Source organism: Parambassis ranga, chromosome 17 (genome assembly GCF_900634625.1).
Source record: "Parambassis ranga chromosome 17, fParRan2.1, whole genome shotgun sequence".
Lineage (NCBI taxonomy): Eukaryota > Metazoa > Chordata > Actinopteri > Ambassidae > Parambassis > Parambassis ranga.
The window spans coordinates 14,548,812-14,561,591 of NC_041037.1; the positions used below are offsets into that span (position 1 = coordinate 14,548,812).

A 12,780-nucleotide genomic window follows, 5' to 3' on the forward strand; every position below is an offset into this window, starting at 1 on the left:
CATTGTCTCGTGTTTTACAGTTTGTTGTCCCTGGCAACTGTTGTGGACAGGTTTCAACGTCTCAGCAAAGATCGGTCAGACGCAAAAACAGCAAAATATTATGATGGAGAGCCATGGTCTGTGGTTATGTGTTGGGAGCAATAAAATATATAATTGGTATTACTGATACGAGTTCAGGTAGTCCAGACATGGTTGACAGCTTGAGGGTATGGTTTCCGTATTGCGGTTCACTTGGTATCAAGTAGAAGATCCTGCAGGCATTTGGCCAGCAGGAGAGGACACAGCCCTAAGGTGATGCCGTGGTTTACTCTGGGAGGTGTAGGAGTGCAGCAACCTTCCCTGTTCTCCAGCCACATGTATGCGGCAGCTGTAACTGTGAGGGGGCGTCCTGCCGAGGCAAGAGAGCATTAATATGGATCAGCCTCCTAACCGCATCATCAAGCCTCTCACACTGAGTTAAGTGTTAAATTCATCACACATCGTTTCATCTCTCGTGACGATCAAACGCCCATTTGTGTCTCTGGATGGAACTCTTAGCTTCGTAGCACTTTTTCTCACACACACACACACAAACACACCGCCCCCATCCTTACCCCCTACCCCCGCCTGAGGCGGCTCTGTGACATCAAAAGGAGCTAAGCGCTTTGCATCGTGGGTAAGATCTGGGAGCGTGACGGCTACAGAGTCTTTAGTCTCATTAAAGAGTTCTAGAGCTGCAACTCTCACATTAAAGAACTCTGGAAACTTCTTTCTGCTCGTCCCTTTTGGAGCAGCCACCAGATGTGACATGTCTCAAAAGTCTTTTTAAATGTAATATAAAGAGGATGTTCCCAAATAAGCCCAATATGTGTTTACAAACAGGATATGGAGTCATTTGGTCAATTACAGAATACACTTTGAAGTTTACTTAAAAAAGTTTATTCAATAATATTGCACTTTGAGACCGCTTCTTCAATGCAGATCAAATGTCATTTAGATAAAAGTTTTGGAGACAAAGTGTACAGTACATTGTTTTAATGAAAGCTAAACAAAACGAGAGTTTGAGACAAAAACAAAAATTATTTCTAACTGAAGTGAAACTGAAACAAGCTATAGATTCTATATTTAAGCCAGCCAGCTGCTAATGTAATCCCCTATACACTTATTTACAGAAAGCAAAGAATGAAAGAGTCGGCGCTATAGATGTAAGTTTCTGCTTTTCCTATGGCTAAATGGGTGATGTTTGACATACTTTGGTGATTATGTGGAGCGGCTGGTGCTGTGTATCATAACCTGCTGTACATCCTCTGACAGCAGGATGTGTGCTGTAGTTCAGAAGCGCATAAATCGATAGCAGGTATGTTTTTTTAATAAGACAAGCTGTGCAGTGTGCAGGCACTGCGTACCTTTACATGGGAGATCATGACTGTCCTAGATTTTGTACCATGAATTTATAATGTGTGGACACACCTCCTGGTACAGAGTAGCAGGTACCTACAGTAGATGAAAGTAAGAAAGCACCTTCTCCCCTCTGTGAACCCCCTCCCTTTCTTCCCTCTTTGGTCTCCAGCATCTCTCTTTAGTATGGGGGGGGGGGGGGTTGAGGCAGCTTACACCAGACCCAGGATTCGTGCCACCCACCAGTTGCAGGGCATGATGATTCTACAGGCCACCCTGCAGCCCCTGTAGTGGTATGGCCATGGATAGTATCCTCCGAGCGGCTCACAGATCCTCTGGCAGTGGGTGTAGCTGCGACGGCACTCTGTGCAGCACACACCCTGGTGGTCCAACATAGGGTCAATGTTCATGGTGTTCTGCTCGCCCTCGAGGCCTCTCTGAGTGGAGGGAATAGAGGGTGAGTGTGGTATGAATAGTCACAGACTGACTGTGACTATTCATACTGTACATCTTCAGTGACGACTAAACTAATTTCAAACCAATTAAAAATGGATTTCCAACAGACGGGATGGAGGGGGAGGGTTGTTGTCAGATGTGGGATTTGTTGTCAAATATTTTCTTTTCCAGTGTTGTGCTTGCTGTTTACCCCCTTCTGTGGTTGTCAGGAGTGTGTTGGTGTGGGTGGAGGCTTCAGTCTGAGCAGTGGGGTGGGAGAGGGATTAGGAAAAGTGGGGCCCAGCATAAGGGGTGAGGATGAGGGGTGTGCGAGGGCAAGGGTGTATATGTATATAGGAGTCTGTGTGTGCTTAGCAGGGCAAAGGGGACACATAGGAAGGGGGAGGAGGGGGGGTGTAGTGGAATTATTCATACAGCCTCAATGCTGAAAGAAAAGCTTTGGACAGCCACACACAGAAAATGCATACACAGAAAACACACCCACGCATACACTCAGATCTGCAGTGACAATCTGGGCCCCTTCACCGTGACCCTGGCATCTGCTGCAGCTCGCACAGCTGTGAGAAAGTCTTCAGAAAAAAAGCCTTATCAGGTAGCCTTCAGATCTGAACAGACAGCTGCGAATGTTGTGGCCGGATGTAAACACAGCAGAAGAAGAAACGTGCGAGTTCTGTTTGTGTGACTCACCTGATAGGGGTTCTCCGGGTTGAACTCTGCCTCCACGTCCTCCTCCTCCTCCCCGGCCACGGCTGCCTGGCGGCGCTGGCGGGGGGCCGCCCTCCTCTTCCTCTGGCCGCCTGCACACATCACAGTCTTAGTATCTGACAGCAGACCAAATTTAGGAGCGGAGTGGCACTAATGTGGCACGGCTGCTGATTGCAGAGCCGTTTCTCTGGCAGCATTTTGAAGTTTTCAGATAAAGTAGAGTCAAATTGTGTTTTGAGAACTTTTGACCTCCCTGCATGCTAAAAAAATTGTGTACTCAGAAGCTGGAAAACTTCAAAAGGACTTCTGCCTTTTCTTTTTAGCCTGTTTTTCGCTCTGTAGCTAAGGTGTTAAATGGAAATACTTGAACTATATCCTGTTGTTTTGTCTTGTTTTCTCTTCTGATCTAAACCACTTACTCCTTGAGTAGGTTGGACGGAGCCAGAAGATTGGCAGGTCTCCACACAAGTGCTTGATCTTGTCGCTGAGGAAGGCGGAGTCTGAGAGGGGCGTTTCAGCTGCCACCCAGACCAGATCGTCCTCAAACTTGGCCGGCATCACTTCGTCCTCCTTTGGGGGGGAAAAATGAAGGTGAGGCTGATGTCCAATTAAAAAAAACAGCATGAGAACAAAACCCCTGGCAGCTGAAGGTGTAGCATCCTGTTTGTTTATGTATCTGCTTTAAATAGCACACACTCGGCACACACTCTTTGCATTCAGTCTGAGTCTAATCTGCATTAATGCTATGCTGTTAATGTTCTTCATAAGAACATAAAAACAGTAAAAAGGAAGCCCTTGAGGCTTCAGCATACAGATTCCCTTTGCGCTAACGTTTAGCTGCACACACAGTGTCAGGACTCATCAACATCTGAAGGCAAGGAGAGATTGGATGTCCTAAATTTACAGGTTTGTGCAGATAAACTAATGAGGTTTTCAGAGGAGAGGCTGTGTAAACATACAGACTCTGTATCCACAGCCTGCAGGTAAAGGGGGGGATTCTGTGGGGATGATTTTGCCCAGAGGCGCTTGTTCCTGAGGCCTGCGCTGCACTAGCCACAGCCGTGTTTAGGGAATGTTATATCCTCCAACCTTTCAGAAATGCTGCTGCTGTTTTTTTTTTTTCAGCTCAAATGATTTGCTGGAGGGACAAATAAAAGCGGGGGTCCTTCTCCACTGCTCGGCTGACTGATAAGAGTTTATCTGACCCACTCTCTCTGGATGGAGACGCACGCATGCTTGTGTGTATCTGTGTGTGTGTGTGTGCTTATCTAACTCATATTTGCCATCACTCTAAATTATAGCAAATGACCAGCCTGCAGCAACCATTATAACAACATCTCCACGTCTCCTAACACACACAGATACACACGCACGCACACACCGAATAAATGATCATTTATGAGCCAAAGAGAGGCAATAACACAAATGCACACACAAAAGCACAAACGTGAAATAAATGATCGTTTATGAGGCAGACAGAGGCAATGAGAGCAGCCCAGCGTGATAATTAATTGTGTTCTTGTGTGTGTGCGTGTGTGTTTTGAGTGTTTATGCGCACACATGTTCATGAGAGGCAGTTCTGGTGATGTGGATTTATGGAGATGTGAAGCTTATGCACAACTAAATGATTTTAATTATCAGACAGCCTCAATTGAGCAATCACAAGCTGTGGCGGTGGTGTCTTTGGTGATAACTATACACACATACTGTATGTGGAAAAACAGACCTCTGCTGTTTAGTTCATTTTTTGTCTAATATACCACAAAACTATTACTTGATGGAAACCCATTGATGAAAGTCATCTGTTTCCACCTGGAAGACTGGACAAATTACAAGAAGTACACCTTTTAGAGTTATTAAGATAAACGTATACTGTTAAATTATGAGTAATGTGGTGCTTGTGTGTCCATATGTGACCATACAAATATGCTTATGTTCAGCTGGCTTGACTACAGATGTGCTACATTGCATGATGTTGGTTATTTACATAATGTTTTTTGCTGACATTAGGAATGCATACAGGTAATAGTCATATGTTGTATTACAAAAATTCATTAGTGTTAAGGTAAAGTATAAGCTATAATATGCTCTAAAAGGGGCGGGGCATTGGTGATGTCCATGTGACACAGATACAGGAAATATTGTCCTTGGGTCATATCAGGCTTAATGCTATCTGCATGTTAGCATTTCTGCTTAATAAGTAGGCTATGGCTTATGTCATGTTTTGGTATTGCTGTGGTGGTTTGTGCTGCTTAATCAGTGTCCAGCAGCACTGTCAGTAATGACTGGTTAAGATGTGCACCCATGACCAGATGTGTGTTGTATGCTCTGAAACACAAGCTGATGATTTCTTTAAGGCATATTAGACAAACAAAATCCACCCACCAGTTCAAATGTCAGTGAGTCCTTGTCCAGAGCCTCCACATCAGGCAGGTGAGCTTTCACCTGAGTTTTGATGTAGCACTTCTCCCTTCCTGAAAAGCGGATTCCTGTGATCCCCTAGGGACAAATAACAATCAGCAATTTAGATTTTGGAATTTTTCCATTTATGTCACATTAACATCTGTATGAGTTTGATCAGATTTGAGGCTTTTATGCACTATTTTAGATGAGAAAATCAATCACAGGGACACTGTGATTAAAGGTCAAAATTTCAATAGTTAAAAGGCTAAAACTGCTGCTTCACTTGTCTGATTGGCCTGATTGGGGCACTTTAATTAAAGGTCAAAAACCACCAGTCTGAACGTAATGAAAATTGGAGGGACAATGCATCTTGACACTGATTGCCCCTAAGGTGATAACATGTCTACTTGTTCTTAATTTCTCCGCTGTGGTAATGAGCCAGTCTCCCCACAAGGGTCTTTAAAGTTTCAACCGATCTGATTGACTTCCCCTCTCGTGCTCTGAACACCCTTCTGATTTTTTTCTTCTTTTATTGGATTGATTTCAACTGAACTCACAATCTCAAAGTCGTGGACCTCCACGGCCTCATCCGCCCCGCTGCCGGTGCTGAACCTCTCCATGTTTTTGGCTGTGTCAATCTCCATTGAACCCTCCTCCACTTTGCCATTGATGCTCATGCTGTAGTGGACATTGTAGACCTGCACACACACACACACATGAGTTTCAGACTGGCATGCAAGGTATGAGAGCCCTCAGTCACCCCACCCCCCTGACACTCTCTCTTTCACTCTCACCCTCCTTCTCCTCTCTTGCACACTGAGATCACATATCTGTTTTTCAGGCACACATTCATTAATTCATTCAGAACAATAGAATCCTTGTGTCTCACGGTGATGTTTTCCTGTGTCTTTCCATCACCTCTTAATAACATTTTCTAAATAAAACTGCTCAAAAGCTCCATCAGCCTCTTCTCTCTTACACCTCTTGCCCCTGGAGCATCAGCCGGACCAAAGAGCAACCCCCCACCCCCCCAACCACACCACCATGATCCATCAACATGCACACAACGCCTCCATTCACCAAGCTCTGCTTCAGACTGTACCATAGAAATGGAGTGTTTAATGTGCTGTTTGCCTACACTGCAAAAAAAGGTCCATCTTAAGGAGCTGCTTTAGTCCACTGAGGCTGTTTAATTCAAGCACATTAGAAAATCACTGATAGAATACCACTGATGACTAATTTTCACCAGTTAACAATTTAAGAGGCTTGTCTCTACAGTTAAATTAGATTATTTTTATAGAGTCCAATTTCTTCTTCTGTGGTTAAGCCACTTAGTTTACAAAGCTTTCAACTTGAAAAAACTGCATCTAATCATCAGTCTATCAATTTAAATGTGAATATACTAACTGCACTTTTGGCTTAATATATACAACCAACAATGCGCTTTTATGAACCACATTATTACTATGAAAAATAGTTTGTTTTAAGTGTCGCGAAGACTGAAATGAGGAAGTTTCGCTCTTACATGTTTCTCATTGTTGTTCCAGAAATAAAAAGCTCCGACGGCTCCCAGCAGAAGCAGGAGGGCTCCAGCGATGAGCACCGCGATCCCGGCCTTCAGGAGGCGTCCCGTGGCGGCGGGCTTGACCGCCACGGCGGAATAGGCCTATATGGTAAACAAACAAACAAACACACACACACAAACAAACAAACCATAAGACGACAAACTGACTGCATATGTTGCCTTACTGACCGTGACTGTGCAATGATGTCCACCTATAGTCTCTCTAACAGTGAAGGGCCCCATAGATGTAAAATATCATATGTTAGCTGTTAAAGCCTGTTGCTGAGGTGCTGTATGGGTCTGTAGAGACTCACCGGCGGCAAGAACTGATGCATGTCCTCTGGTCCCGCCGAAGCGATCGGTACTTTCTCAGAGCTCCCTGCCATGACTGGAGCCAGACACCTGTGGAAATCCCGGTCCACTAACTCCACTAACTCCACTAACTTCTCTCTCTCTCTCTCTCTCTCGCTCTCTCACTCACTCACTCACACACACACATGATGGAGGGACACTCCCTCTCGGACTCACAGGTTCAGTTTTGTGCATTCCTTTCCCAAATGTCGACACTTTAATCAGAAGTTAAATTCTAACCTGCGGCTCATGATCATCAAATTATAAAGGACCACAAACTTGAGCCTGAAGTTTTAGCCTATGCTTTCTTTCAGAAAGTCATTAATGACTTTTTCCCTTTGAAGATCACAGGCCGGGCTATATGCTGCTCATGTAACTTACATGAGTTTGATTCCTGCTATGATCTTCAGAATTTCATATCATTAGGCAACCTTGGAGGACAGCCTTAAGATCTATTCAGTAATTAAAGAAAATGATGAAGAAAGGAGGAGTCACATCCTCACATCACCTTTGCACACCTCCTACTCCTGCATCCCCTCCTTCCCCTCCCCTCCTGCCGTCTCTGTTTCTCAAAGCCTCCACAGACTGCTTCAGGTCAAAGGTGACCGGCGGAATTTCGCGTGTTGTTTTTCCATTCCTGGGACAGTATATTTACACTGCAGTGGTGTGCAAAAGCGGCAGCTTGATAGACACATTTAGACCATATTTCCCTACATATTTAATATCTGCGTCCAGAACAGTAGTTTGCTGTGAATCCATGAATGATAATGACCAGCTTATGTAAGGGGCGCACGGTGCGCATTTGGCAGATCGACAAAAAGCTCCCAGACAGAAAGACTTCCTCACAAGGTCTTCACGTTCTTTGATCAAAAAAAAACAGCAGACCTGCGTTTGGATACACTGTCAAACTTATTCTCCGACTTATGCACGGAAGCTTAGGAGACAATCAAATGCGCCTTTACGCACAGTCACTCGCATTATGCATGTCTCTTTTCAGGTTCTAACAGCACGCCTTTGATTCCGGTGTTAACACACGTGTCCTTTGTCCAAATAAATGCAGCTGTTCAGTCCACAATAAACAGAACAGGAATACGTATGAATGTTTTTGCCCCATATGTATACAGTCACGGAGTGATTTGCTCAAAAACCTTGACGTCTGCTCTGGCATCTCTCCAACAAAATCGTGTTCACAGAGGGGGAAAAAACTTAACTGACCTTCTTCAGTGGGCTGCAAGGACAGAGGCTCACAGCTGCAATAACAGCGACGCCTGTCGGCTTTCACAAGAGACTGATACCCCTGCTGCAAGGCACTCACTGAATCACCCCAACAAGAACATCAGTCCCTTTTTTTCAGAACAGTATTTCAAAGTTTATTTCTTTTCAGAATATTGTGATGATAAAAAAAACAATTCTGTACAATTACTTATTATTGCATTCAAATAATTTCAATACATCTCTCAACTTGATACATTGTGAAACACCAGCCCTCAAACAAACACTCAGTTTCTGGGGCCATTTTTAAATAATATAGGCATGCTTAAAGATCAATAATTACAATTCATATTTACACATATTGGCTCATTTTATAAGTCTTATAAAAAATAAAGTCTCTGTATGTACAAATCTTGCATATGATACATTTCATGTCCAACAAAATGTCTTAAAGTGATTGAATGGACCTCTAATGTGGCTTTTACATAAAAACAAAAACAGGCAAATATTAGGATATAAACTTAGCTGTGCACACTCTCAACAACAAATACTTTACATTATTCTCATTGATCATAAATTAAACCTTTGAATACATTATACGTGTGTTTGAGAGTGAGCTGGTGAGTGCAGTCTGTTTTAGACATCGTTGTTGGGGCAGTGTGTTGGTGTTGGGGTGTAAACAGGGATGGACACATCACTGATCTCCTGAGCCCTCACAGGTCTGGGCGGGGTGACCAGAACGTAGTCGTACTCTCTGTGCAGCACCTTCTCATACACGCTCTGCAGGCCCACAGTTTTGGGGATGTGTGCCTGGTAGTAGTTGTCTCTGCGGTGGGGATCCCGGGGCAGTGAGGCAGTTTTGGAGAGGCTGCTGAAGGAGGAGAGGGTTGGAGCTGGAGAGGGAGCAGCGTTGGCTCTTACTGCAGAGGGGCTCCAGCATCGATCTGAGTGACCCAGGACTTTACACTCACTGGTGCAAGCCCACAGAGCTGAAAGAGACAATGAAGAGGAGTAAGACTTCTGCTCATAGTCACGTCCCATCTGATGTCCATTTGAGTTGTTTTTATTTTTGATTGCCCTTACCATTTTGGCCGCCCATGGGAGGAACTGCTGCCACATCTTTCTTCAGGCCAGTGTCTCCGCTGACATCACTGTCACTGTCATTGAAGTCACTGTCCCCCTTGCCACTGTCTTTGCCACTGAAGGCTGGGTCCCTGGCAGAGATGGTGGTGTAGGAGTTTCCTTTCCAGATAGTGATGGGTCTCACCGCCTCCTTGGCGTTCCCATAGCCAGGCAGTGTGGAGTAGCCCTGGGGGAGAGAGGACAGAGAAAACATTGGTTATTGCCTGCTCCATGATCACATTGCAGATGGTTCCCTGTGTTTTGTTCCCCACCCACCCTCTGAGCAGTGTCCTAAAGGTGCAGCTCACCTCGTGTTTATTCCCTCGGCTCTTGCTGTTGTTGTCTGAGTCATACACACAGGGCACCTCGCTGCCGTCCTCTGAGGCCGAGCACATGTCACTGCCCCCAGGGTGAGATGAGGTGAAACCTCCGGGCTGGCTGCTGTAGGAATGTCCCTCAAAGCCAGCTTCTCCTCCGGCTCCGTGGAGAGGTAGAAGCGGGTTCTCTACCACATGGGTCCTGCCCCGTTCCAGCGTGCCCTTCTCCCCATACGAGTCGCTGTCTTCTCCGCTTTTGTCCTGTTTGCGCCGGTTGCAGGTGGTGGCGATGAGGATGATGGCGAGCAGCAGGAGAGTGCAGCTCCCCGCGAGGACAACAATAATCACCACAGACAGGTCCCACTGCGCGTGCACCTCATCCCCGCTGCCTGGCTGGTACACTGTCCTGTCGCTCGGCGGGGAGCCCGCGATGATGAGGAAGTGGAGCGTGGCGGTGGATGTGAGCGCGGGCCTCCCGTTGTCACTCACTGTTACGGTCACGCTCAGAGTTTCGTCCACGTCGTGGCTCAGAACCTGGTTCAGGTAGATCTCCCCTGTGGCTTTGTTAACAGAGAACACGGAGGGCTCACCGATGGCCAGTCCGTAGGACAGTTCCGAGTTCACACCCTCGTCTGCATCCCGCGCCTCCACCCGGGTTATGACGTAGCCAGATGGTGAGTCCCGGGGCAGGAGGACTTCAGCGGACCCGTTATTGAGAGCCGGATGAGTAATGATCGGTGCGTTATCGTTCTGGTCCACTATCCTCACGTAGACATTCGCGCTGCCGGACAGGGGCGGAGAGCCGGCGTCACTGGCCGTGATGCGCAGCTCCATCTGTTTCATCACCTCATAGTTGAAGCTCCGGAGCGCGTAAAGAGACCCGCTGGCAGGGTCCAGTGACACAAAGGTGGAAATGGGTGAGCCCATGAAATAAGTGTCCGCCAATTTGTAGCTGACCTTCCCGTTTGCCCCCATGTCCAAGTCCCGCGCCACCACTGTGGTGATGTATGCGCCAGGTGCGTTGTTCTCCACCACAGCCACTTCATACACGGGCTTATTGAACACCGGTGCGTTATCGTTCTCGTCTGTCAGCCTGATGGTGTACTGAGTTATGGTCCTGAAGGGAGGGGAGCCCAGATCCTCTGCCACCACTGTCAGGTTATACTCAGGAATCTTTTCACGGTCTAGTGGGCTTGTGCTCACAATCATGAAGCTGTCCTCATACGCCTGCTGCAGTCTGAAGTGATCGTGTCCGTACAGCGTGCAGTGCACCTGTCCGTTAGCGCCAGAGTCTCTGTCCGAGGTGCTGACCAGAGCCACGAAGCTCTCTCTGGCCGCCGCCTCCGTGATATACGCTATTCCCGCCGTGATGGATGTCATGGGGGTGATTGAGATCTCTGGTGCGTTGTCATTCACATCCTGCACCTGCACTACAATTTTGCAGATGGCCGGACTCGGGTTCGGGCCCAAGTCCGTAGCCTGGACATCAAACTCGTACGTGTTCTTACTTTCAAAGTCAATCGGGCTCTCCAGGGTGAGCCGCCCGGTTTTCCTGTCCACTCTGAAGAGCTGTCGTATTTCGGGTGGCACCTGGTTACCGAACCCGTACACTACCTCACCGTTCAGCCCTTCGTCCGGGTCCTCTGCGTTCAGGTCCAGCAAGAGGGAGCCCACCGGTGCGTCCTCGGGCAGGTCCACAGAGAAGCTGCTCCTATCAAACACCGGGCTGTTGTCATTGTAGTCTTTCACCTTGATGTTGATGCGCGTTGTTCCTGTGCGGGACGGGTTGCCGCCATCCATGGCGACCAGCTCCAGCGCGTAAGAAGCCTGCGTCTCCCGGTCCAACTCCTTCATGAGTACCAGCTCCGCATATTTAACCCCGTCGGCCCTGCTGAGCACGTCGATCGAAAAGTGACTGTTGACTGATATTTGGTAGCTTTGGATGTAGTTCACCCCGACATCCTCATCCACGGCAAAGTCCAGTGGGATCCGCGTGCCCACCGCTGTATTCTCGGAGATCTCCAGACTCGACTCTTTCCGGGGAAACTCGGGGGAGTTGTCGTTGATGTCCTTGACCTCCACCTCGACGTGGATGAGTTTGAACTGCTCTTTGGAGAAGCTGACCACGTCAAAAGCGATGAGGCAGTGCAGGGTGTGTTTGCAGATCCGCTCTCTGTCTATCCTCTCTCCTATGGTCAGCTGCCCGTCGCTCTCCCTCAGACGGATAAAAGACGAGTTGAACTGTTTCATCATCCTGAAATTGTTCCTGGAGCCTCCCAAGGAAGAGGGAGTGGATGAGATGTCCTTGGCCAAGTTTCCAATCACTGTCCCCGGTGCGTCTTCCTCAAACGTTTGATATTTCACCGTCTTTCCTTGTGTGACAACAGCCAGGCTTGTCAAAGAGACACAGACTAGCATCAACAGCCCGTTCCACCCTGTTTCTCCCATCTTGACACCTTCTCTCCAATTATTCTGAAATTCGGCAAACTGTCCTCTCTGAGTCCAACTTCGTGTTTAAACAAAATTCACCTTGAAAAATCTGCTCCTTGTGCCCTCTGTTCGCCTCTCCGGGGCTGTTTTTTTAATACAAAGCATGTAATAAATATTCCATATGTATTTCAATGCGCACTCTGGATGCGCTCCGCTCTCTCTCTCTACTGGAGGTGTGCTGCTCTCTCAGCGCAAGAGGGCTGCAGTGTCTGCAGGAGGGTTTATACGGCGAGGCATGCAAATGAGCCTCACTGTGACCAATCCGGGCTTTGAGAAGGGGAAAAAAATGGGGACTTCTGAAAGACCTCTAAACCCTGTTTAGAGATTCCTGGACTGTGCGGAGAAACTTGGCACCCAATATGTGGGCTAAACGCGGGGCTTGATTTAATACAGCTATAGTTTCCGTTGCTTGTTTATGTTCCTCGGGCTGTTAAATGAGTCTGCGCGCCGACACATGGGGGGGAAAGCACGGAGAGATGCGCAGTGTCCCTGAGCTAGAGGACAAAGCATTTGAATAGGAGTGTCTGTTCAGGATGCTTTACCTCTATATGCGCTCTTTCAGTGTATAAAGAGATTTATGCTGAAACGCTGTTCGGTTAGGATCCCCACGCACGTGTCCTGTGTAACCCGCCAGACTAAAAGCAGCCACTGAGCTGTCCCACTGACCTCTGCGCCTCTGATATGGGGGAATAACTTTACGCATGCATACACATGATTTGTCCTTTTTTCTTAGAGCGCCCTCAGCCAGACAGATAAGATTTCACATTGTTTACTTTTGATAGA

The 12,780-nt window shown here is 47.2% G+C and overlaps 2 protein-coding genes across 2 annotated transcripts; both read right to left on the reverse strand.

Moving 5' to 3' along the window:
- Nucleotides 1–949: 949 nt before the first annotated feature.
- LOC114449994 (leukocyte cell-derived chemotaxin 1-like) lies at nt 950–6,954 on the reverse strand. Its single transcript, XM_028427880.1, has 7 exons — nt 6,820–6,954; nt 6,467–6,607; nt 5,499–5,639; nt 4,924–5,037; nt 2,958–3,108; nt 2,521–2,630; nt 950–1,814 (listed from the first exon to the last, which is right to left on the reverse strand). Exons 1-7 carry the CDS (start codon nt 6,889–6,891, stop codon nt 1,590–1,592), a joined length of 954 nt encoding a protein of 317 aa, XP_028283681.1. The 5' UTR covers nt 6,892–6,954; the 3' UTR covers nt 950–1,589.
- A 1,750-nt stretch (nt 6,955–8,704) lies between these two features.
- Nucleotides 8,705–11,955, reverse strand: LOC114450129 (protocadherin-8-like). Its single transcript, XM_028428079.1, has 3 exons — nt 9,499–11,955; nt 9,152–9,377; nt 8,705–9,057 (listed from the first exon to the last, which is right to left on the reverse strand). Exons 1-3 carry the CDS (start codon nt 11,953–11,955, stop codon nt 8,705–8,707), a joined length of 3,036 nt encoding a protein of 1,011 aa, XP_028283880.1.
- Nucleotides 11,956–12,780: the final 825 nt, after the last annotated feature.